Genomic DNA, 27,594 nt, shown 5'->3' on the forward strand with positions numbered 1-27,594 from the left:
TAGAGCTATTCTTAAATAAAAATTGAACCAAAAACTGTCAACTCATGAAATCATAAACCTTTGTTAAAAAGAAAGGAAAAAAAACTTGGCTATTGGAACAAATTTTCTTAACTAATACATATTTGAAACTGATTCGGTATATTGAAATATTCAATGAAAATAATATTTAGAATAAGTCTGCTTTTTTGTAGGTTTAAAATCTGGAGTTTTCTAATTTATTCATATACTGAGAGTCATAGCTCAAAAGCTGTCTAATAATCTGGAAAATTCAAGAGATAATTCATTGTGATTTCCATGGCTATGAACTCGTATTGGAGTTCCCATAAATCCAAGCCCCTTTGCAACCATCCTCATAATATTATGAAAATTTTCAATAACTTTATGCTTACCCAGAGATTTCCACTTTTTTTCTTTTTTGGTATCAGCTGTGATTTTTTTTTTTTTTTGTAATAAATTTCAAAATAATCAGGGGAAAAATTCCAAATTTAGTAGCAGAGTGCTTAGCTATATACATAGCTATTAGTAGCTCCAGAAATAGTTGAAGCTTTGCTATTGATGGAGTTTCAAAGGTCAAAAAGTTCACAAAGGGTGATTACAATCATTCATTGTATTCTGGAAGAGCGGAATAGGTTTTTTTGTAAAATTTTATTTTATTTTTTCTTATTAATCATATAGATATTCCAACTTATTGAATGTGTATCTCAGATTTTATTTTGTTTTAATTATTGAACTCACTTTTCAGGGCTATGGAAGTTTGGGGCAGCCAAGAAGCACTCTTGAGAGAACTCAAGAAAAAACAGGAAGAAGAACAAAAATATAGAGATTGTAAGTTTTTCAACTATGACCACAACCTCTTAATGGTAAAAATATTGGAAACAACAAAATGCTAATCTAAAATGCAAAAATGAATATTTCTAATAGAAAATGATTTTTATGATGAATATAAAAGAAAATTGTTGAATATAAATTTTGAAAAATTGGCTGGGAAAAACTTTTCATGTGAAATTTTTAATGATTATGTCAAAGATTTCAATGATAATTGATGAAGAGCAAAGTATTTGCATGAATAAAATCTATCATTAAATGGAATACATAATACCATAATGAAAACCTTCTTCCCAGAGACTGAATAATAATGACTTCATAGGCAGAGTGACTTAACAACTATACAACATTTAAGGAAACAGTTATTTTCTGGATATTATGCTGAGGTGAATTCAGAAAGAAAAGTCATCACGTCTCCGCCGGGACTTTGTAACTTTTCTTTCCGAAACTTTTCTTTAATGACTTTTCTTTCAGAGTTCACCTCAGCATAATATCCGGAAAATAACTGTTTCCTTGATATCTTGGGCTGAGAAAAAGCCACCTATCTCTCTCTATGCAACATTTGTTAATTATGCTGGCAGTGCCCTTGGAGAGTTGTAGTTTTTATACAAATACAATACCACAACCGGCAAAATGCTCAACGAGGTGGCTGTGAAAAAGATGCCCATAACAAATATGGATGTCATATATTTAAAAAATTTAGTTTTATTTTGAGTTCGGGCATAACCAAAACCAAAAAATTTGGTCTGTTGCAGTTTTCAGTATCCGCCTCAATGTTATTACCAATTGAAGTGAAGTCCTATGTAATGATACCCAATATAACAACAATCGCCTATATTAGAATATTAATCTCTGATCCCGATGCACTTTTCATAGTGTTAATATATTCCATCTATAGCATTGATTCTCAACGTAGTTGTTAACGCCCCTGGGGGCGATGGAATGTTACAGAGGGTGGTAGAAGCTACTGGTTCAACATAGGATCCTATGAGTTAAATTGCATTGGGGGCGATGGGAGAAAAAAAATTCTGAAGAAGGGAGTGATGAGACAAAAAAGGTTGGGGAAACTATGATCTATAATAATAAGTTTTTATGACAATACATTTCTCCAATTCCTTGAGTACCATTATATAGAAATACCACTATTTTTAGATATTTCTTATTCTCTTGGTCATCTGCTGTTCTGTCAATGCACTGATTTTTTACTTTGTTCGATTTGGTTGTATTTTATAACATCACTAGCTATAATACCCGGCGCTTCCCGGGTTTTCTTCAATGAGGCTGTTTGGATCACGTGATATCTCTCTATTTCTTTGAGAAACATGCAAACCGTGTCTAAGTTAACCAATATGGTGACTTCCTGCGCGACTCATGAAATAAACAAATCTAAATTTGAAGAAACGTAGAAATGAATATATATATTTTCCCCCCTTTTTTAAGGGTGCTAAGTATTTCGATTCCCCCCCCCCCCCTTTTGAACCTCAAGTTATCCATCTGCCTATTTCAGCTTCCAAAATTGCTTAATTAAAACTGTGGAATTTCCTCGATGCATTTTATGGGTCCATAATTAATTTTAAAACATCCTAAACTACTGTATGAATTTATGCAGTTGAATATTAAAAGACACAATACAGAGACATTAATTTTCATGCTTGAGAAGATGTAAATAAAAAGTTGAAATCAATGTTATTGCATGGATATCCAATGCAAAAGTAGGTCCGGGCTAATTACTTCCTATTTAATCTCCTGGGCTTCGTATATCTCAAAGCAAACTCAATATTTCAAAAATCAGGAATTCAATAAATTTTTTTAAATTATTGATGTGGCGGAAAACCCCACCAAATTTCCGCATTTCTACAGTAAAATTGACAATTTTAACACTGATTTCTATGGGGATCATCCTTTGCCTGACCTTCAAAGTGATGCTGATAATGATTATAGCATCTATTCAAAAAGTCTCATTGTTGGGAGGATTGAAAAAGTGACAAACCATTGTAAAGGCATAAAACACGTCTGAAATGCATTGCTATGGAACCGCGGTAACCAAAGTAAACGTTCGGAAAGTGATTGTTGAGGCCCAAAAACCATTGTTGCCCGACAGTTTTTTGCCCATTTGGGGCATTTGCCCTGCTCTGACAAAATTTTAAAGTAGCCTATTGTTCAATTCGGGTCCCATTTGGTATATATGAAAAATTTGGCAACGATCGATCTAAAATTGTGGATTTGTATAGAGAACACACACACACAGACATACAGAAAATCAATTTTATATATATAGATTAATCATTACACAATTTTTATTTCAGCGGTATTTCAGGTTAAAAGAGTTCTTAAAGAATATACTCGATCAAGTATGCATGCAGAAGAGCAGAAGGTAAGAGTCAGATTCAATTAAAATTTTGAATTGCTTTTCAACTTCGGTATTAAAGTGAAATGTACATTATATTTTTAATTTATTCAATTGATAATTAACAATATCCAATTATTTTTCAAATATTGAATTTATGAGATCTAATTTTAAATGAATGGAAGTTTTCCCTATCTGTATATCTGAAGTATCCAGACAGTCTTTATAGACTTATACTGAATGAACTATACTTTGCTATGCCTTTGTATTTTTCATTGCACCAGTCTAAATTGGAAAAGAATGTTTTGAGAAAGTTTTTCTATTATAAATTCCTTAATTTTGATTCATAGTTTGAGTGGATAGGTGTAAAGAAGTTGTTCTCTCTGTGCATCATCAATTGTCAAGAAACTTAGAATGGTGTCCAAAATTAATTTAAATTTAATTCTTGCAAAAATTGGTGGGATTCAATTTCAACTTATGAATTCATCGACTTATGGATGATGCTCAGAACAGAACCTGTTCATAAGATGCAGGGAAGAACTGTATGTGTATGTAATAAATATATAGTTTGGGAATAATATTTTATATTTATTTTTTTCTGTGAAAAAATTATATACTAAAACCATTAATATTTTTTGCTGTTTTAGAGACAAAAGATGATCTTACAAACTTCTGGTCGAGTTGTTATAACCGCTGTGATAATGTAAGTCATTTTCAGACATAACCCATGTATGTTACGAGATTCATAAAAGATTAGAATGTATCAAGTTTTTCTGTTGTAAAAATAAAAAATAATGTACGTTGTTAAAAGTTATAAATTATATAAAAATTAAATATTATATTATTACTTGTTTGATTTGAGACACATTTTAAAAAGATCAGACTGATAATTGAAATGAAATATCATGGATTTTTAAGATCCATGTATGCATTATAGTAATCAATGTATATATGTTATGGTCCGAGTCTAAAACCAGCCTCTTCATGGTAGTTGTCAGCCATGATCATAACTTATCATCACCTTATAATGAAAACCTCATATATAAAAAATTCCCAACTTTACAGGAAGAGCAAAAAAAATGATGGGATGTCTTCTTGAATAACACATGAAAGGGGTTCATTTTTTCTCTATATACAGAGCAGATTGTTGTCATTTTTTTTCTTCTTTTTTCCAAAAGTCGTAATGGATGACATATCATCCCCCGCATGCCAAAAGCATGAATGTACAAATTGTTTTTCTTTTATCAGCTGGTTGGATGCCTTACTTTGCTATCTAAGTTTTACGTTAAACATGAATGTGTATTCCTATTAGAAAACATGTTACAAAGTATTTTAGAAAAATATCTTTTATAGAGTAACGGGGGTGGAGAGTAAACATTCAATCATCATTTCCCATATTATTATTTTTTTTTTTTGCAAGAACATTGCACATTCATGCTTCTAATATGAGGGGGAATGATATGCTCAAATCAGTTTTTTATATGACAGCCGTATTGTGCATGTCGTTGAAAAAACATACGTGGCTGGAAAAAGTTTTTTACATGCTCTGGGCATGTAAAATTTGTTTGATTTTGCCTATGGATATGTTCTGCCCTGATTTGTGGTATAGCTAAGTGGCCTTTGGGCTTCATTAAAACGTCAAATGAGGTTTGTGCTGTGTCAGTGATTAAAGGCAATTGGTGTGTGGTAGCCTCAAAATATAAATAATCCCAAAGAATTGGTCCAGATTGGTATAATATGAAGATCTTGGTCCTTTACAGATGTTTGTTTCTCTAAAAAATTCCTGTAGCATTGCTGTAAAGGAATTGGCGGTATAACCATTCATGCTGCCTTGCTGTATCCAGCAGTATATTTGGGGATCACGTTACCTCTGTATGTGAAAAAAAAACAGAGGGCAAAATTATCTGTTGCCTTGACATGGCACATGAGACATTTATTTTTATAGGCTGCAGAAATGACTATACAAAGAGATGTAATTATTCATAGATCTATGCTTATTTTGCTATCTAAGTTTTGGTGCAAATGAAGTCATTAATGTGTATCCCTATTGAAACACATATTGTAAAATATTTTAGGGAAATAACTTCCACAGATTAACATGGGCAGAGTGAACATTGAAACGTCATGTCCCACGTTCCTTTTTCCGCAAGGAAATTTGTGCTTCTGGCGTGAGGAGGACAATATAATGTTCTCAATCCACAGTTGTCAAAAAGTCATTTTCAGAAAAAATGTATGTACAATGTTTTTATTATAAGGTGACAATATTTATACAATCAAATTCCAATTCAGTGTCAACGCCCCTTCATAAACTTAGGCTTCAGCCAACAATATTGTATAAATAAATAGGTATGGCTATTTTGTGTGTGTGTGTGTGTGTGTGTGTGTGTGTGTGAGTGTGAGTGAGTGAGTGAGTGAGTGAGTGAGTGAGAGGGAGGGAGGGGGAGAGAGAGAGAGAGAGAGGACAACTTTATTCTTCAGTTGGATTGGAAATGTTATAGCACAACAGTTGCAGATTCCCATTTGCTCAATTCAAGAATACAAAAAGCCTTTCTTACTGTAGATGTTACCGATTTCACGAACTAATCATGTGACATGCATGCTATGGGCTACGTCACTTCCCTTGGTAGCAGGACACAAACTTTATGAGTACATCTACCCAACATATTGTAGTTGTGGTCCGCATTCTCAACTGTTGCGGTTTTACATCCTATGGAAACTGTACTCTTTTATGGATCACCCTGTACTATGTATGATGATGACATAATGATGCATCCTTTACTAAAGAGGAAAGAGAAAAATATATAAAGAACGATATAAATAAAAAGATTATTTTTTGCTGCTTATTCTTAATTTTTCTTTTACATTCCAGAAATGCAACAAATTTCGTTCTAAAACTTGTGACATGGGTGTACACTGGTTCTCATAGTATGTTTGCAGAAGCTATACATTCCTTGGCTGATACTTGTAATCAGGTTAGTTTGTGCTCAATCACTTTTATCTTTTTTCTCTTTTTTCGCAGTACTTGATTCAAAAATCAGTGTATATATAGTCATATATATGGGGTGATTATAAAAAAACTATCCCGACAAATGGGCCCCTAACTATCATACCATTCACAGAAACTGAATGAAATTGTGGCATAAGGTATTTTGAGGTATGCGCTCAAGAATGATATTGAAAACAACAGTGTCACTCTAACAGTTACGGTTACAGTGAGAAAATTTCGAAAATATCAAATGGCAACCCCAAGTTTTTTGTATTGGAATGCGATCTCCATACTGAAAAACACTAAATAGCGTTGGAATGGCACCTGTAGCACGAAAATCCCCGGAGCTAGGCAAGGAAAAAGTAAAAAGGACTTTGCCGTGCACCAGAGCATTAATGTTTGTTTCATTCGTCACACCGTTTCTTCGGCTGAGATCCCAGCCTGATTAGTCCTCCACAAGGTCATGTGGAAAATTTATGAAACACAATAAAATGCTTTATTTTATGCTGCTTCTCTGTCCTTATTGGTTGTCCTCACTTTTAGCCTATCTACCGCCGGTGATTTTCATGCTACAGTTGCCGTTCGAACGCTATTTAGGGTTTTTCACAATGGAGATCACATTCCAATACAAAAAACTTGGTGTTGCCATTTGATATTTTCGAAATTTTCTCACTGTAACAGTAACTGTTAGAGTGACACTGTTGTTTTCCATATCATTCTTGAGCGCATACATCAAAATACCTTATGCCAAAATTTCATTCAGTTTCTGTGAATGGTATGATAGTTAGGGGCCCATATGTCGGGATAGTTTTTTTATAATCACCCTGTATATATATATATATAATCTATCTATAGTATAAAATCACAAACTCGAAAAGGGCCCATTTCTATGCAATAGAAATTAGTGACGATTTTATGTAACAGAAGTCGGTGACATTGTTTGAGTGACGGAAATTAGTTACACTTTTGTGTTGCAGAAGTCGGCTACGATTTTGGGTTGAGTTTTCATTTAACTCCTGAACACATCTGGAATTGCTTGACCTGTAGGGACCAAGTTTTGTGCATGTACCCAGAGATAGGTATAAATCACCAGTGCTTCCAGCACCTTCCAGGGTCCAGGTACCCAGGGCGGGGCATTGGACAGATATCTTTATGGGGAAATTGACAGGTTTAATTTCCAGTTGAATTTTCAAAATGCTTTTCATTGCGCATTGTGCTGCATTGCTGATTGTGTGTGGTGCATTGCTTATTGTAGTGCATCGCGTGCTGTATTGCTCATTGTATAATGTAGCGTTTATTGCGTATTGTGGTGCATTGCATATTATAATGCTTCGCTTATTGAAATTCATTGCATAATGTGCCGTATTACAAATTCTTATCCATTGTGTAGTAGGCTGCATTGCTTATTGTGGTGCACTATTAGTGATTGCACACATTACTGATTGTGATGCTTTACATGCTGTAGTGCATTGAGTGCTGTATTGCTCAATACATATTATGGTGCTTTGCTTATTGTGGTGCATAGGGTATTTAGGTAGGTATTTAGTAGTATGGTAGGTGCAGTTATTGTGGTGCACTGTAAATATTAGTCAATTGCGCATTGTTATACATTACATATTTTAGTGCATTCCATGCCATATTGCTTATTCTAATGCAGTGTTTGTGTTGTATTGCGATTGATTGCATATTGTGGTGCATTGCTTATTGTGCTGTATTGTGTATGGCAATGTTTTACTTATTATGGTGTATTGCCAATGGGGGGTGCATTGCGTATTGTGCTATATTGCGTAATGTGGTGCACTGAATATAGTGATGCATTTCTTATTTCTGTGCTTTGAATATGGTGGTGCACTAATTATTGTGCTGTATTGCTGATGGTGGTGCAACAAGTATTGTGCTGTATTGCCGATGGTGGTGCAATAAGTATTGTGCTGTATTGCCGATGGTGGTGCAATAAGTATTGTGCTGTAATGCTGATGATAGAACATTGCGTATTCTGCTGCCAATGGTGGTGCTCTGAATATAGTGGTGCATTGCTTTTTGTGGGTGCCCTGAATATAAGGGTGCACTATTTATTGTGCTGTATTGCCTATGATAGTGCATTGCTTATTGTGTACTGAATCACCGATGGTGGTGCATTGCTAATTGTGGTGCATTACCCATTGCAGCGCATCTTGTGATGTATTGCTTATTGTATATATATAATGTAGTGCTTTTTGCTTAATACGATACATTGTGTATTATGCTGTATTGCTTATTGTGGTGCGCTGTAAATAGCATATTGTAGTGCATCACGTGCTGTATTGCTTATTTTAATGAGTGCTTATTGAGTATTGGCGGTCTACTGCTTATTGTGGCGTGCTGCAAATAGTACTGCATTCCGTATTGTAATGCACTGTGTATTGTAGTGCAACGCGTGCTGTATTGCTTATTTTAATGAGTGCTTATTGCATATTGGAGGGGTGTACTGCATTCCATATTGTAGTGCATTGCATGCTTTATTGCTTATTGCGTATTGTGATGCATTGCATATTATTGTGCTTTGCTTAATGCAATACATTGCTTACTGTGGTGCACTGCATATTGTGCTGTATTGTAATGCAGTGCTTACAGTGTATTTTGGTGCATTGCATATTATGGTACTTTGCCCATTGTGCGAAGCATCACATATTGCATTGTATTGCATATTGTGGTGCATTCCTTATCATGGTGCACTATTTATTTTGCTGTATTGCCGATGGTGGTGCATTGCATTTTGTGCTGTATTTCTCATTGTGATGCACTGGAGATAGTGGTGGATTGAGTATTGTGCTTTATTGCAGATGGTGGTGCTTTGCATGTTGTAATGCACTGTATATAGTGGTGCATTCCTTTTTGTGATGCACTGTATATAGTGGTACATTACTTATTGTGCTGTATTGCCTATAGTGGTATATCAGATATGTATTGTGGTGCATCGAGTATTGTGCTATATCTATGATGACAGAGAGTGCAATCAAAATGGAATACCAAAATCAAAATGGGAAACTTGCAATTGAATGACTATTTTGCAGGCATTTGCAGGCCTGAGGAACATTTTACTTGATAATTAAAGAAAATGTCACAAGTTGTTAGGTCCATTGGAGGAGTTGGGGGGGGGGGGTTGGACGCCCCCTAGTGTATATATATATATATATATTAACAATCACTAAGATTGTAGCATGTAATAAAACTGGATTTTTTTTCATGATTGGAATTCTCAGATGTAGACTGTGCTTAGCTTGATATTTTTGTCTTCTAAACTGTAGAATATTTTAGCGCTTGTTGCTACTATTAATGTTAAAATGAGAAAAAAATACTGACATCATATTTACATTTCAGTTGCTCTTATATTACGGCATAAGAAAATCTATACAGACACCTACACAATATCACCCGTGAGTAGAATTTTTTTTAAATAAAAATCTTTGCGCTACAATTATAGTCTGTTATTCTGAGGACTTTTTATAATATTGAAGGTGAAGTTAAATAAAATAACTGCCATTCTCTATCATGTTCGTTCTGCACCACTGGATGTCAAACTGGTCCTAACTCTGATAGAAAGTATAACATAACCCATCACCACGCAGGATAATGAAGTATTTGTGAATTTTTCTTAGACAAACTTCTCTTGGTTTGAAGTATCATGTATTCAGGGTTGTAACTAGGCTGGGACTGCAGGGCCCCGAGATGAATGGGGGCCTCACAGATAATGTACATTTATTTTGCATAATTTTTTTCCTTTTTGGGTACTCCAAGAAAATGTCTGCCCTGGGGCTCCGAGAAAAGAAGACACACTACGTCCCTGGCTGGTCCTAGTAATTCTGCTGCCTGACTCGAATGATATTTTGCCTCCCTTGAAATACAATTATCTGAAAAGAGTTTTCTTTTTTCTCTATTACCCTGATACAGTGGTTCCAAAAATGGTGATCGAGACCCCTTGTGGGGAAGGGCTGTTGATAATTTGGATCAGCGGTTTTTAACCGATGCTCTGTGAAACCCCAAGGGCTCCGCAACCACTCGAGGGAAAATAAAATAAATAAGCAAATTCGATGAATAAATTAGAAAAATAGATTGTCAGGGCGCCGTCATAAAAATAATATACTAAGAAAGACTCTGCAAATCCAAAAAGGGCTGAGAACTACTGATTTAGGGTGTCGTAAGAGAATTTCATAATAAAAATGTCCGATAAGAATTTTTATTTCATTTTTTGTGACATAAATAAACATTTATCAAACCTATTGGCATCCTATTGCACAATTTGACATTTATATTTTTATGGGCATATTTTTTCAGCAACCTTGTTAGGCATTTTGCTTGTTGTGGCCTTTTTATTTGTATTTGCTGTATATATAGCATAAGCTCCGTTCACATGTGCAAATATTGCGGTAGGATTGGAAGTGTTAGCACCCGCTTGACGACTTTTTTCCTTCGTAAGGAAATAAATAAATAGCAGTCATTGGGAAAAATTCTTGAAGCGGGTTTTTAACCCACTTTCCTATTTCCCATGTAAATGGGGCTATATACAACACATTAAAGTTCTGAAAAATGTACTAAAAGTAATTTGAGGAAGAAAAATGTATCACAAGTATGCTCTTGCACACACTTTCATAAGAAAACATAAAAATTTTATAAATGAATGACTATTTATTCTATATCCAAGACAAAATGTATTTACTGAAATTCTGAAAATTGCTCTTCTCATTTCCTAGTTATTAAAATCATGATTCTCTACATTAGGCTGGTCGTCCATTGGAAGCTACTACACGCGAGACTAGTATAGCAGTCTTGCCAGCCTCACACCTACACGTGGCTTGTTATTGTGTACAATAGCTTTCAGGGGATAAACCGCTTCAACACACTCCTAGGCATAACATGATGATAAGGTTTTCTACCTTTTGTTATGCATAAATTGCTGCAAAATTTTCCAGCATAAGTTAAAGCGACATCCCTGAGTTCATACACTTATCACCAGAGGAGTACTCAAGAGGGGATATAGAGAACCATCCCCAAGACAATCAAAAATTAGATATATTTTGAAACATTTTGGTAAAAAAATTAACATATAAAGGTATTTGCTATCAGTATTTTATCTCAATCCCCATCTCTGTTAACTTAAAATGTTTTTTGAAGGTGAAGTAGCTCAAAATTTCTCTGGAAGAGATTCCTGTGCTCTCTATACCCAATGGTTAAGTTTGCTCAAGTTTGCTCTTGCATATGCCCTTGTTTGTAATAGCTATAAAAGTGGCATGAATCTTATCTGAGCTTGATTGAAGAGCACCAAATTGGTCGTAAATGGTGGCATCTCCTTATACTCATCCTTTTCAAAAAATGAGAACTCCCCAGAAATTTACAAGAGCAATTCATGAAATGTTCAAGCCCAAATGAAGGGTATGGTTTTAATTACCACTTTCATTTTCTAAGCAATTTTCCTTGAGCATATTGGTGGCAAAAAATTTGCATAAAGTAGATTGAATATGCATGATAAAATTCCAAAGTACCTTTTCTTCTTTGTTTCAAAAAATTAGAACCCCCCCCCCCCCCCCGAAAAATGTTTCAAAAAATTAGAACATCTGAATTAAAACCTTATTATTACATAAATATTTTTGTGCAAATTTACATCAACTTGATTGAATAAGTGTTTACATATACATAACCAGAAATGTCTTTCCTGGTTGTGTATGTGAATCTAGATAGTTCAATCTTCACATTATGAGTAGAAAAACTGGACACATCTGTAAATGTAAAATTACATGTGTATTTGCTTGGACAATATGGAGAAATGCATTGTAATGTTGGTTCGCACTTGATCAGCTTTTTTTTTAGCTCAACTTCACACACACTTGATAAGATGAGCATCGGGTATAGTCATCAAATATCACAAAATTGCCAAAGTATCAATTTCATTGACGTTGCTGAATTATTTATGTGATCTGCATTTTCCATCCTCAAATATCTTCAGCTGCTATAAACAAAAAATAGAACCCAGTGAGAGAATCAGAAGACTTCTCTGGATGGAAGTGTAGATTAGACTCACCTTTTGATTCCAGAAGTTGAAGACTTGTATGGAGATTTAATTTGCCATCAATATTTTCCCTGTACAAATTGTTGCAGCATCAATATAGCTTCTTGGACATGATCAAAATCTTGATGACAAATAAAATTTCCATTTCTACACAAGTCTTCAAAAACGTATATCTCATCAAAAATTCAGCAATGCCAATTAAATCATCATCAATACTTTAGTAATTTCATGATATCTGATGATTGTACTTGATGCTGATCTTATCAAGTGTTGTAAAGTCGAGCATAAAAAAAGGCTGATTAATGGCAAACCAACTGCTATCGGCTCTACAATAACAAAGATGGGATTCATGGCTGATCTCCAATCCAGATCTGTTCTGGAGACATCAATTCAATGTCTTGATGCATAAAATCCATGGTTAGGTAACCATACCAGGTTACATTTACTTCAATATCATTGAATTTATGTAAAGAAAAAACAAATTTAAATTTTGTGATTTAAATTAATGATTTTTTTTTTTAAATCAAGTGATTTAAATCAGCGTACCCTGGGTTCAAGATAGAAATATCCTTTAGGAACAAATTTTGAGGACTTTTCTTATACATCATTATTAATACATCATTTTTATAGTTTTCTTGTTCAAAAGTGTGTTTTTTTCGGAGGTTAATCTCAGTGTTAATCCAATAGGATAACCATTTCTATTCCATGGAAATGTGACGTTTTTTCAAAGGTGACCAATATAACAGATTTTATTGTACTTATCATTTTTATTGGGCTCTTGTGCATTTTATAGTTTTATTAATGGGATTTTTTTTATGTGGTTAGGTACTTAAACGACATTAGTTATTAATTTTGTGGCCTAAATTATCATTGGTTTTTTTCATTGTTAGGTATGGGTATCACAATATGCGGTACGTGGCATCTCTCATAAGTGGAGTAGGAATTTTTTTCTTTGGCACAGGATTGTCTTTATACCATGGAATTATGGGTATTCTGAATCCAGAAGTCATAAACTCTCTTCTCTGGGTGAGGTGATGAGTGATTCCTGACTTTATTGAGTAAAAAAAGTTCCTCGTCTAAGATTTTAAAAATTGAAAATATTGTTGTTTGTCATAATTAATGTATTTTATGTGTATTTTATGGGCACTTAGCATGTCCTATCTCTATTATTTATTTTTTTAATCAATTTCATAAATAATTCTTGCAATATTTTGATAATAGTATTTTGCCAGAAATCTCATTGAAGATAGCCTATTTTTAATTTGCAGTTTTTGAAATACTTAAAAAAATTCATATAAAAATCTTATAGTATGACTGACATAAAATGGATTTTGTTTTATTGCTTTTATGTTTCTTTTCTTTCTCAAATAAAGTGAATTATATCTTTGATATTATTTGATAAAAAAAAGGCCCATTATTAATCACACTCCATTGGCGTGCGCAAAGGGGGGTTTTGGGGTTCTAATCACCCCCCCCCCCTCCTCAAGCTGAGATGTTAACTCCCCCTCTCGAGAAGAAAAAAAACAAACCCTCTCCTTGAGAAAGTTCTGCGTACGCCTATGTCTCGCTCTATATATGATTCACGTTTTTCAGATGTGATACATGCAGTGGAACCTCAATCCAGATTTCCACACATTACAATTTTTTCCCCTTAAATTAAAAAATTCACTAATAACGTGAACATCTTTGACCATATCATTAGGTTCCATTTTCCATTGAGTCCATTCAAGTCAAAGGTCCTAACTTCCTACAATCATTGTTTTCTGCTGTTGTTTTGCTTCTTGTTCTTTTTTCATTATTAGAGACCAATGTTTACTCAAACAAGTTTGAACAATGTAAATAAATGATAATATTCAATAATAATACCTCCATCTAATTATTGAATTGCTGAATTTTTGATGAGATATACGTTTTTGAAGACTTGTGTAGAAATTCAGCTATATATATAAAAGTTCCCCCCTTCTTCCCATGTATGCCTCTGATAAAAACATGTATTACCCTTTAGTAATACCATATAACCATCAGCTTTACATTTTCTGAGAAATAATTTCATGATTGTTCTCTCTTCTTCCATGAAGATTTTTTTTTTGTATCTCAGGATGGTCTAGGTTCTTCTGTATTTGAGCATTGAATCAAAATAATTTCTTTTGTCCCACGCTTATAATTTACTTTCAGTTTTCAAATAAAATATATTTTTTATATTTTAATGAGATTCACTACTTTATTTCATAAATTTCTTTTCACATAGGGTTATGTAACACTCGCTGGGTCCCTTATTTCTGAAGGAGGTAAAGTGTCGTAAGCTCACATTTTCATCACTATCATATAAATTTCAGAAAATTATAAAATCATGTATAAATGTTTTTTTTCTTCTTCTAAATACTGTTGCAAGTAAAAATGTCAAATTAGAATAAATAACATACAGTCATATACCTGGGCTAAAGATAGTTTGTTCCAGAATCCTGTTTGTTCCAGAATCCTGTTTGTTCCAGAATCCTGTTTGTTTGCTGAAACACAATTTCCTATTGTCTTCTACAAAAAATTGTTCAATTCATTCCAGATACTGCTAAAAAATTTAAGATAAGTTGAGTATATGGTGAGTGCAAAAAGGGATTTTTAGGTGAACATAAATTAATCAGGTTTGAGTGACAATAATTTTGATGATTATTGTGAGAAAATTCAGCTTGCAATACACCTTGTGTTATTTGTTAGCTAAGGTTGAAAAGCCATGAGAAAAAATCTTTGTTAGCAGAAACATTTACCACACACACACATAAGCTGTGGTGTTAGTTAGCCAAGTCGTCCCTGTACATATCTGTATAAGCTGGAGGTAAAGTTCTCATTTTCGTCAATATTAAAATAGCTCTATTAATTTTGTGGTCTGTTATTACATTACATTTACATTATTAGTATAGGACTCCAAGTTCTGTTTCAATAACTGGCAGAGATATTCACTTTATATTTCACAACAAGCAAGCTCCATAGAAAGACTAGTAAAAATATTTTTAAACAGTTTTTCTTGTGAAATTTCCATTTTGTGAAATATCTTTACTTCCAGCATACAGATATTGTCTCTCATACTAGAAGCACAAATGTGAATTTTTTTTTTATCAGCTGATTGCTCACCTTATTTTGCTAGCTAAGTTTTGACACAAATGAAATGGTGAATGTGTATCCCTATTGAAACACATGTTGCAAAATATTTTAAGAAAATAACTTCCATGGGTAGAAAACATAGGTGGCAACTTCCACATGGGTAGAGTAAACATTCAAACGTCATTTCCCACATTATTTTTTTTATAAGGACATTGCACATTTGTGCTTTTACTGTGAGAGGGGGGGATTATATAATTTTGTACATTGTACATCAAAATTGTAATAAATGTAAATCATCTTTATGCATCAAACAGAAAAAAATCTTTATTTCCATTCAATGTATAAGTTTGGTCCTGATTTTTCTCTATAAAATGTGTTGTAATTTACAACATTAATTCAGTCCTGATTTATCTCTTGTAATTTCAAAATACTGTAGAACCTCAGTTTTTATTATGGCAGATCAGTTGATTTTCAGATTGCCTGGAAATTTTCAGTTAGCGCATTTAATATTATGACTAAAAAAGCCTTTACAGAAACAATTCAAATGATCATCTGGATAAGTGACCTGTCTAATATAAAATATTAATTTGAACTGTTCCTTTCCAATTATTTGAATATCAGAGTATACTATATACATATGAGTTTTCTTTTCTTAGGAACTTTGCTCGTTGCATTTAGGGAAACAAGACGAGGAGCTAAACGTGAAGGACTAAGCTTTAAGGAATATGGTATGCATTTTCTCTCCTTTTTTAGTGTTTATCTTTGTATGGACAAAATTATAGAGCAGTATGGAACTAGAACAGTATTAATGCTGTGTATGTAAATTAAAAGTTTTTCCATCAGATTAAAAATGTTATATGACATACACAGCATACACTAAAAATATACATATGCAGTGTATTGCATACTGTGTAACACTTCATTTAACTAAAAATTTGCCTATGGTCACTGTTCAGTTATAGTCATTTTATATAAATCAAGTGTAAAATAGCAGTGATTATCAAATCCATTTTCTTCCCCCCCTCTCTTCTTCCAACACTCAAAGGCAATATTTATTTGGTGCTTTATTAGATACATTGAAATTGTGATAAACTTTTGGTTTTTTTTTTTTCAAGTAAAAAAACGTGATTGGATATGGTTAATTAGACAATTTTTTGTTCAAATTAACAAAAATTAAATAACCACTGTCTTGAAGAATCATTTCTCAGTTTAAGACGCAATCCATTCAAATATGTTGCCTTTCTATTGCTAGTTTTTTTTAAACTAGTGCAGCCTTCTAATTACTTTTTTTAATGTCAATTTTTTATACAGTGATGAGAGGTCAAGATCCAAGTGTAAATGTTGTTCTTCTTGAGGATGTTGCAGCAGTTCTAAGTATTGGTATTGCAGGAACATGCATGGGTCTAACGTCATATACTGGTTCTCCTATTTATGATTCCGTTGGTTCATTGCTGGTTGGAGGTGTGTTAGGAACAGTTGCTTCTTTTATTATATACACAAACAGTGGAGCTCTAGTTGGAAGGTAAGATTTATCTTCTATTTTGTTTTGTGAATACTTAATTAAAAGTATAATTTTATTCATTTAGAATGAAACATATTTATGTCTGGTATGCTGTGATTGAGTTTATAAAAGAAAGAGTTATTTGAGAATATAGTTGAGATTGAAAAATTTTTCAACATATTTTTATTTCCTCCTTCCTAATTAATATTTACTTCCCCCCCCCCCCCCCACACACACACACACAAGTCTCAGTTGAATTTTTTTTCCCCCCTTGACCATAAGAAACATCAAGTTGTCACTGAAATTCAGTATAAATTATATTAAAGCATTTCAAGTCCATTAAAGTGATGCACAAATTTCCATGAAATGCATGTTTCTTGTTTTCATAGATTTTTTTATGTTCACTTTTTGCAGGTCTATTCCTGAGGAACAACTACTTCAAATAAATAAAGAAATGGAAAATGATATCATGATTAGGTAGTGTTTAACTGTTATTCACATCAAACTATGAACAGAGTTATTTATTGTATTGAAATGTGACATTCAAAGTACTTTCATACAATCCATTCATAGGTCGATGTCAAAATTTGAATAAAAAATATTTTCTTTTCTTTTATTAATGCTGTTCTATTTATGGAATATTGGTGTATGTGGGTGGAGATGGAGCCAAAAACTAATAACACTTACATTAATAATTATTATTTTTGAATTTTATAACCCACAGCTTTCTATTTATATTACAAATAATGAGCTGAAAATCTGAGTGCAAAAAAATCTAAGCTGAAAATTTCTAATGTCCATGATAGGACAGAAAACACTTTAAATGGTCCTGTTTCTCACATTGATAACAATTATACAGTGAAACCTGTACAAAACGGAACATCAAGAGATGGAAATAATATTCCGTTCTACAGAGATTTCCATTCTGTAAAGGTGTACATCAAATCATTAATCATTGAACAGACTACCTTTTGATTTTATTCAAGACAGGTTTCTGTCTCATACAATGTTCATCTTAGGCAGGTTTTCACTGTATTCAGTTATTTCTTATATTATTTATTTATTTTTCTCTTTGCTATGTTTAAAAAAAACTTCAATCTCTTTTCTTTTAGGGCTATCCATGATGTGAAAGCAACAGACATGGGAAATAACTTTGTTCGTTACAAAGCAGAAGTTGATTTTGATGGGAGAGAACTCACACGATCTTACCTAGATTCACAGGACCTAGAGACATTGTTAGAGGTAGCCATTCCCTTCCAACTAACTGTTTTGGATTTGATTTGTCTTCTTATTCTCAATCTATTTTTCTCAGCTACAACCGCACAGTTTACTATGGAAGCCCTGCATGTTTGAAAATGTTTGGAAGGATTCATTTTTGAGCTCAGATTTCCATGAAAATTCAAAAATATAACTAGATGGATAAACTCTATTCTTTTAGACTTTTATTCCTGATTTTTATTCACTTTTTCTAAATTTATTTTTTTGAGAATGATTTAATTCTTGAATGATCATATTATGTCTTTTTGCATGATTCTTAAACTTGAATTTGCCTTCAATTATCTTTGTTATGTTAGTTTTATGCTTGTATTGCTTTGCACTTTATTTTAACTTCTTAATGAGTTAAATTTATTTTATTTCCATATTTTTAATGAAAAATTCAAATATATTGAAATAATAAATAAATCTGATATGTTTTTTGAGTGTTAATATTTTCATGCAAATTATCTTTATAGGAAATGCAAAAATTAAAGTCCATCGAAGAAGTAGAAGTTTTCTTGTTGAAACATGGCGAGAATATAGTAGATCTACTGGGAGGTCAGATTGATAGAATCGAAATAGCTTTAAAGGTGAATAATTTTTCTAATCTGCATGATAGAAATATTTGTGCAATCTCATTCTTAACGATACTCGTTGAATTTATTTTCAAAAAAAAACATTTTCACTTTTTTTCTATAATACAATTTTTAACGGTTTATGAATCTTTGGGATAAGCTTTGTCAGATTATGCAACTGGGATTATTCAAATGTGAATATTTTTGGTAGAAATTACAATGTAAAGTTATTAGTTTCTATCAAAAGGAAGCATGTCCACCTTTTTCATACACTTTGGTATTTTTTAGCTCTCAATAACAGACTTGTAAATAACAGACACCCATGGGACCAAAACTTTTTTTCCACTAATGAGGAGTGTCCATAAATGGATAGTAAGAAAATTGAGTCCCATCAATGTAATTCAAAATTGTGTCCAACAGGGGATAGTAAGATACATTGAGTCCCATTGATGTAATTAAAAATTGTGTCCATCAGTTGAGGTGTCCGTTATGGGAGGTTCCACCATAGAATGATAGTTTTTCTTATGTTAATGGCGAGAGGGCAGTAAGGGTACCTTCATGGGGCAGTTAAAACCTTCTGCAGGGCTCCCATGCATCCTACTTTTTCTACTTTTTGGTAAAATGTCCTACTTTCTTACCAAATCCTATTGATAAAATTTTTGTAATTGATTTTAATTGAAGAGGGAACCACAAATATAATTGTCAAACATTACAAATGTTTTAGATTGCAATTAATAATTCTGGCAAAGCAGAGATTGTATCATTTTTAAGGATATTTGGGGGGGGGGGTGTATGTGGACCATTTGGTGGTTTATAAATTTTTCATTTGCTTAGTTTGAGGGTTCAACAAGTAGAATAGTCATTAAAAACTTCTGCCTGGTTGAAAAAAAATAATTTTGTATTTACTACTTCATGGTCTTGGACAGTAACTAACATTCATCACTCAATATTACTGTGCACATTTTGTGTATAGGTGAAACAACAGTCTTCATAGCAAAGCAGTGGGATACATAGGCCTATTCTAGGTTTGTAGCATTCAGTTGTCTTATGTATTTTTAGGGCATGTGCAAAAGCATAAAAATATTTACAATGCTCAAAGATGCTCTCAATATTTACAATGCCCAGTATGCAAGAGGGCCTGGGTTCGAGTCCCGGCAGAGACAAGATTACTTTTCTTTCTGAGTTCACCTTAGCATAATATCCAGAAAAATAAAATGTTTCCTTAATGTACTTTATACTTACTTGTATTGAATTCTTATGCCTAAAAAAGTAAGCGATTTAGAAGTATTTTGATGATTTTCATACTTTCAATTTTCTAATTTGAAACAAGTCAAATTATCTGTTGTGCAATATGTGTAATGCATTTATTTCATTTTCGTGATCCAAACATAAACCCATTTCATTTAAATAACTACTTCTGTCTCTGTTGTTTTTTTTTTTCCAGAAAAGGCATCCCGAAGTGCGACATGTAGATTTAGAAGTTTTATGAGGATTGCAGATTTGTAAATATGGATGTACATAGATGAATATTTATAAATATATTTATTTGTATTCAAATCTTATTTTACAGATTGATGAACTAGTTTTTTGTGCAAAGATTTCTTCTAGAAAAAACTAAATATGTTCCTTTTTAATATTTTTGTGCATTCTGTTACGGTAGGAAGAAATAAAAGCTGGATTATTCAAATTTACGCATTTTCTTAAATTTTTATATGATTTGAAGTTTAATTAGATTCTTGTAAAATTTTTGAAGCCATATACTTATTCCTACAGAGGTACGCTCAGTGAAGATCGTGGTATGTACAGGGTGGGCAAAAATGCCACACATAGAAACTTTAAAAATTCATAAAAACCTGAAAAATAACCGAAATAAAACATGGTTTGCAGGGTTAGCATCACTAGGTCACGGGAATTTTTTTAAGACAGGAAAAAAAACCTAAAAACAGCCGCTAGGTGGCGCTGGCACGAGCGACTTTAGTGGAAATGTGCAAATGAGATGGTTATAAGAACTTGCACTTCTAATCCAAAACCAGTTCACCATTATAAACCATATATGTGGACCTGCTACACTATGCCATTGCTGGATTTGTGACTCGCCTGCAATGAGTTATCCCCTGTGGTGGTGGTCATGTGGAACACATATTGCGGTAATAAACGATTTGGAGGCATTGTGTTCGTTATTTTCATATCCTTTCTTTGACTTGTGTACATCCTCGCCTCATATCGGCTGGTTTTTTTCCTGTCAAAAAATATTCCAGTGACCTAGCGATGCTAACCTTGCAAACCGTTTTTTATTTTGGTTATTTTTCGGGTTTTTATGAGTTTATATGTATAATACTTGAAAACTGATGAGATTGAGGATAAATATGAAGTGATGATAGACCCCCAAAGGTTTTCTGTTAAATTTAGGTCTGGGCTCATAGCTGATCATTCCAACACCTGTGTCTTTTAATATCAGTAAACCTTACACTGGTGGATGTAGATGTGGAAATAGGGAGCATTGGACTGTTGAAACAGCCAACAGTGACCCTCTATTGTGCTCCTGATTAGAAGATTAGTGCTTATTAGTACTTCTGAGAATGTTCCAGTAGTCTTCTGCCAACTTCACAAAAAAAACAATACCAATCCAGGTATTGAATCAGATTGTTCCCTATCCCATTAACTATTATTATTAAAATTCTTCTCTTTGCTGATGGTTATAGAAAGTGTGAGATTAGTGTCTGAAGTCATGCTAATAAATACAGCCATGGTCTGTCCCTGAAGACAACAGCGAATCACTCATCCCTCTAATTCACGTCATTCTGGCCCTAGTCAATTGATCATCTTTGTAGTGTTGGTTCAGAAGAGATCTATAGCACATGTTTTGAAATACATGCCTATTGCTGGACTGCAAACGGCGATGAACAATGTCCTTTGATATAGGAATTGATAAGCTTTGTGAAATTTGACACACAGATAATTTCTGGCTAAATGCAAAATATCTATCCATCCAAGCCATGGTTACTTTCAGTATTCCAGCTCAAGATTATACATTCTCATTTTTAGATAATATTTTGTATATACCTGATCTGGTGTGCCATATTATCTTTGACAGCCACACCTTTAGATGTTAAGCGCCAGATTTCAGCCACATTCCTCATGGTGTAATGAACTTGCGAGGCGTAGTGAAAACTACTTGCAATAAAAGTTTTCAAATGAACATTTATAGTTTTTCAATGCTTACATTATAGCAATCATGTTAAAATATCCAGTTATAGCTATCTCTTTCTTTGCAAGTTTTTTTTCAAGTAAAGTCTATATACTTTTGAGACAGGCTGTTTTTAATATTTGTGTGATTCATTTCTTGTGAAAATTTCGTTCCACTATAGTGAAATTACTTTACCAACATCAGGTTTATGTATAAAAAATTTGAGATCAAACAGTGGAACTGTTTATTCGTTATTCAAGAAAACTGAATGTTTATATATTTTTATATGGTAAAGCTAAACTATAATAATCTCAGTAGGTGAGAGTTTCGCTTTATGCTATTAGTTGGTTTGACAAAATAATTATGTAAAATAAAAAAATATGTAAAGTAAATTCAATTTAGTATCCATAAGATATAGAGACAGGTTTCTTCAGAAATACAAAATAACAAATTGAACTTGAGACACATGCCCAGCAGAAAAATAAAATTTTGTGAATCAATTATTCAAACTTGTAAATAATTATAAAAGTGAATTTTATCGGTACTGCTTAGCTCCGACTGTCATTAATCAGATGATGAATGGGCTGGTTCTGGTAACTGTCTATCTCTGGTATCCTGAAGTTCCTGCAGTGATGCAAGGCCGTCTTAACAGCATCGTGGGTCCCCAGGCCAAAAGGTTTTTCTGAGGCCCTACTAGATAAATTCCAGAAAATTTTAACTAGATCTCATTTTCGTGAGGCCCCCGGTCTCCCATTTGAAAAAGTCTCTTTACACAGATCCTCAGACCTTCAACACGATACTTACATAACACAAAAATTTACTCATCATCCATTTTCACTTTTAAATATGGAAGACAATGATAGCACCACTAGAACACGAAACACACATAGCTGACATCAAGGCCGTAGCGAGGGGGAGTCAGGATTTGGGGGGGGGGGGTTCTGCCTTCCCCCGAAATGTTTTAGGTAATGCCGTTATAAAATCATTGAATTTTGCAGTGGTAGGGGGTTGGGGTGGCAAAATCATGTTTGCCCCCCCCCCCCCGACAAAAATTCTAGTTACGACCCTGACGTGTCTGGCCCCGAGTCTAAAAGACTATATTAAGAACACACTAATGAATAAGGCAAATACACGAAACTACAAAAAGCCTAGGATTTTTGTAGTTTTGTGTCTTCGCCTCATCAGGTCGTGGCCTTATTCGTTGGTGTCTTGGGCAAAGTTGATCAACTCTGCCATCAAAAACTGATTTAAAAATTTTCATTCTATAGTCCGTTTTTTTCACACCTTTTTTCCGCGAAATTTCATTTGCTTTTACAAATAAATTTGTGTCGTGATTGATTCCTTTTGCTCCTTGAAGTTAGAGTTTTAAATTTCGCCAGCAGATGGCAGCAGAAGCTATTTGGAATTACGGAGAGAGTCGGAGATTGTCTCCATAGCTTATACATAGCTCAATGTGTGTATGTACTTATAGCTCAGTGTATGACTTCCACAAGGGTAGTAGGGTGACCATACATCCCGTATTTGCCGGAATAGTCACTTAGAGGAGAATATTTCTTCTCAATGGATAGTCCCACTTTTTCCTGGCTGTAGGGCCGTCTTAAAAGCTTCATGGGTCCCGGGCCAAGTGGTTTTTCTGAGGCCTTACCTTGTAAATTCTAGAAAATTTCAACCGGATTCTCATGTGTTAAGACGGCACTGCCTGGCTGTCCCGCCTTTTTAGCAAAAATGTCCGGTTTTTCACGTACTTTCAACGAAGTCAATTTGATTTTTATTCTTCAAATCAACAATTAAAATTATCTTCCCAACTCAGAAATTCGATAATTACGACTGCACATAAAAATATTTATTTCACGTATTTGTCATGTTTTTTTGATTCACTACTATTTGAAGTGGCGCTTCATTTCCGTCGATTGGCGATTTTTCTGTGTTTTATTATGAGTTGGCAACTTTGCTTACTTTTTGCATCTTTTTTGGCGATAATTGGCAAAGTCCCGTATTTTCCCCCTATTCCAAAGCCGAATTTCACGTATTGTTTTCCAGCAAATATTGTCAGACAACACAAAAAAAGAGCAGCTCTGATGATATTTTTCAGGCGAAGGGTGTCTTTAGTTTGAACGTTTGCTTGAAGTTTTGGTTTTGAACATCCATATATATATGCAGTGCCGTCTTAACGCATGGGCTCACCCGACAGGGCCGTCTTAAGAGCATCATGGGCCCCCGGCCAAGTGGTTTTTCTGAGACCCAATCTGGTAAATTCTATAAAATTTCAACCGGATCTCATTTCTGTGAGGCACCTCTTCTCTTGAGGCCCCCGGGCCGTGCCCGGGTGGGCCCATGCCTTAAGACGGCACTGCTACCCGGGCACGGCCCGGGGGCCTCACAAAAAATAGAACTGGTTCAAATTTTCAAGAATTCGCCAAGTAGGGCCTCAGAAAAATCACTTGGCCCATGATGCTCTTTAGCCGGCCCTGTATATATGTAGTATGTGCAGTCAACATTCGTTATAACGACCCCGCGTTATAGCAACCATTCCATTACAACGACCAGTCGGATAAGTTCCAAATGTTTTCATACAATGCCTATCATTCATGATTTTCTGTCGATACATCGACCCTCCCAACATAACGTCCTCTTCCGACGGGACAAAGGGAATCGTTATATCGTGCGTCGACTATTATGCTTTATAGAATCCGGAACTAGATTGTCTCCCGGTTTTGACAGACAGACTCTAGGGCAGGCCGACTTTACAGGATGTCGAATCCTGGTATAAATCTGATCCCGTCGAATCGGTAAGGAGAGAAAATAGTTGAAAATTATTGGAGAAAATATATTTTGTCTGTAAAATTCAAACTACGAATGTATGGGTACAGTAATTTGAACTAGTCAAATGTGCAATGAGTATTATAAGTGTCATATGGAACAATGGTTCTCTTTCTTTCTTTCAAACCGAGCACAACTCAGGTCTATCGCCATGGGCAACTTACTACCTGGTGAGTTGTGCCGGAAGGGTAAGTATGTGTACCTAACAGTCTGAATGCGTATGTAGTGTTGTGTCTGATTTTTCAGTGTTGCCATCTATATTTCAGACGTGTAGTGTGAATTGAATATTGAATATTTGTACTGTTTGTAGGCCTGTTGCTCTCTGTAGCGAGCGGAACAACGCGTGGTTGTGCGATGCTCAATAACTTGAAAAAAAAGTGAAGAGAAAACGCCGAATTCATTGGTAATTTTAGATGAAATGGAATGGATTTCGAAATAAAATATGTTTGCAACTAGGGGACAGTGGATCCCGCTCATAAAGTTTTCAAAAAATCGTCATAAATCGTTTTCCGTTCACAACGATTTAATCTGAGGGAAATTTCAATGAGTATTAGTAAGAGCTGGGACCACGAAAATAAGTCGAACAAGCGGCAAAACATTTTAAGCGTGAACATTATTAGCCCGATATACTGTATGCAGGGTGTCCCGTAAGTCCTGATTCGGCCTTTATCATATCGGCCGTCCCCCGTAGAGAGGTATGGTTCTAATTTTAAAAATACTCAAAAAGTGTTCGAGTATCGCTTTGTACGGGTTTCGGGAGTGAAAATGGTGTCACAAAGCAAAAAACAATCTAAATGTTTATACGGTTCCCCTTCACCTTTGACTTCTAATTGAAAAGTTGTAGCCCTTAAAATCTCGTCTTTTACCGCAATATTCGCTGAGATATTTGAATTCAAAAATTGAAGGAAAGGCGGAAAAGAACGGTATAAACTAACGGACAAGCTCATTATGTTACTTCTTCCAACCTTTTCTCCGATTTTCAATTATCTCAGCGAATATTGCAGTTAAAGACATGGAATTTTTTTGTTAGGATCAGAAGAGACAAGGCTTAAACTTTTCAATTGGAAGTTAAAGATCAAGGGGAACCGTATAAACTTCGATTTTGTGACACGCTGTATTTACACTCAAAACTGGTGTCGGTTGATTTCTGAACACATTTTAAGCATTTCTTTAAATTGAAGCCATACCTCTATGATGAACGGCTGATGAGACTGAGGTGGAATTAGGACATACAGGACATCCTTAATAAACACTTCAGATGTCCCTAATGAGTTAGGGTTGAGTCAGCGAAGGTTGAATATATCCATTTTTTTCAAGCCGAGCCAAATCTGGTCTATCATCATTGGCAATGTACTACCGATTAAGTTGTGTACTACCGATTGTTGCCGGAAGTGTGAGTATGTGTACCTAACAATGTGAGTGCGTATGCAGGGTGATTCAGAAAACATGGGAAAACTTTAAGAGGTGGTAGTACACACCAATACAAACAATTGTCATCAAAGAATGCGTGGTCTAACATGAAACGCAAACGCTGTAGCGTGTTTCGAAACGGCCGCTCCGCAAACGTCAAAACGGGGCATTCCTGTTGAAATTTATCGGGAGAAAAAGAACACCGTGCATGCAAATGTAACCTGGGGAAGAAGAAGAAACCGTATGCAAATCTGCGTCAGAGTGAATAAAAGGTGTGGACGCCAGCCCTGTGAACTTAGCCAGCCCCATTTCACACAGCTGCCGATGCAAGCGATGCAAGCCTCTGTGGTACTTCCTATTACAGCTCCGTAAATGAAATACATGTCTGCTTTTTCAGTATTAGTGAAGTGCGCCATTATCCCGTACTTTACAACTGTTAGAACGATTGCAGGCTGGAATAACTTCACGGGGGCGTCTGCGCCTTTTATTTACTGTGACGCAGATTTGCATACGGTTTCTTCTTCCTGAGGTTACATTTGCATGCAGAGTGTTCTTTTTTCCCCCCGAAAAATTTCAGCAGGAATGTCGTTTTAACGTTTCCGAAGCGGCCGTTTCGATACGCGCATGTGCGTTTGCGTTTCATGTTAGACCATGCATTCTTTGATGACAATTGTTTGTATTGGTGTGTACTACCACCTCTTAAAGTATTTACCATCTTTTCTGAATCACCCTGTATAGTGTTGTGTGTGTGAATTGTTTGGGGTGAAATCTATATTACAAATTCTTAGTAGAATGTGGTGTTTGAAAATTTGTACTGTTGTAAGCCTGTTGCTCTCAGTGACGAGACTTTTTTTAACGGGGAGATCGTCTCTAAGTTGGGAACCACAGAAAACCAACTTCAGCCGACCACCTCGGAATTATTTGAGCGTTATCGTATACGCACGACATGGAAATGAGATACACTCGAATAATCTTTTGGTTGACGATAAGGTGGCAAGGCCAGTTATTGAACAGCTAAGCATTCAAAGATGAAGCATCAGATGGCTCAGAACAGAAATCCAAGTTCCTGCTATTGAACCACCACCACCATTAAGACCACCAGAATAAGCGTCTTTTGCGAGAGGCGGTACACGAGGGTGGGAGGGAGGCAGGCCCGTACCTTTTCTCGGTGCCGTTGTTGACAAATCACCAATTAGGGTCATTATAGCAATTTCCTAACCTGGAAATCGGTTGTAATACAAAGAAAATCCTCCGGACAAGGATTTCTGTTTCTTTCGTGAAAAACTATTGTGGTGGCACATAAATCACCGGTTCCCACAGAAAAAACATAATTGCTGCGGCGACGCCACATTTAAAGAAAAGCAGCGTGAGGGGAGACCTGAAGATACATATATATGCATACTGTAAGTATAGACTATATTGCGTTCGTATCTTCAAATACATCTCTTTTTTTTCCGTGTGTTACCAGTTACAGAAAGATAAGGGTGTCACGTCGCAAATTGCCGTTTTGGCAAATTACATCCTAGTGGGATGGAAAAGAGGGGGGG

General features: G+C 34.7%; 1 protein-coding gene across 1 annotated transcript in view; it reads left to right on the top strand.

The window, feature by feature from the left end:
• The window catches only part of ZnT49B (solute carrier family 30 member 9), a 31,311-nt gene extending 10,990 nt beyond the window's left edge, over positions 1 to 20,321 (top strand). Inside the window, exons 6-18 of the mRNA XM_089249503.1 lie at positions 743 to 825; positions 3,132 to 3,199; positions 3,820 to 3,875; positions 6,042 to 6,144; positions 9,519 to 9,574; positions 13,092 to 13,227; positions 14,450 to 14,489; positions 15,954 to 16,025; positions 16,609 to 16,819; positions 17,213 to 17,275; positions 17,911 to 18,040; positions 18,532 to 18,645; positions 20,075 to 20,321. Of these exons, the coding sequence (XP_089105629.1) occupies positions 743 to 825; positions 3,132 to 3,199; positions 3,820 to 3,875; positions 6,042 to 6,144; positions 9,519 to 9,574; positions 13,092 to 13,227; positions 14,450 to 14,489; positions 15,954 to 16,025; positions 16,609 to 16,819; positions 17,213 to 17,275; positions 17,911 to 18,040; positions 18,532 to 18,645; positions 20,075 to 20,119 (1,177 nt within the window). The 3' untranslated portion in view covers positions 20,120 to 20,321. The remainder of the gene's footprint in view (positions 1 to 742; positions 826 to 3,131; positions 3,200 to 3,819; positions 3,876 to 6,041; positions 6,145 to 9,518; positions 9,575 to 13,091; positions 13,228 to 14,449; positions 14,490 to 15,953; positions 16,026 to 16,608; positions 16,820 to 17,212; positions 17,276 to 17,910; positions 18,041 to 18,531; positions 18,646 to 20,074) is intronic.
• The last annotated feature ends 7,273 nt before the right edge of the window (positions 20,322 to 27,594 follow it).

This window comes from Pholcus phalangioides, unplaced genomic scaffold (genome assembly GCF_987345545.1).
Source record: "Pholcus phalangioides strain wild (caught in Gottingen) unplaced genomic scaffold, Ppha-v1.0 ptg000022l_1, whole genome shotgun sequence".
NCBI lineage: Eukaryota > Metazoa > Arthropoda > Arachnida > Araneae > Pholcidae > Pholcus > Pholcus phalangioides.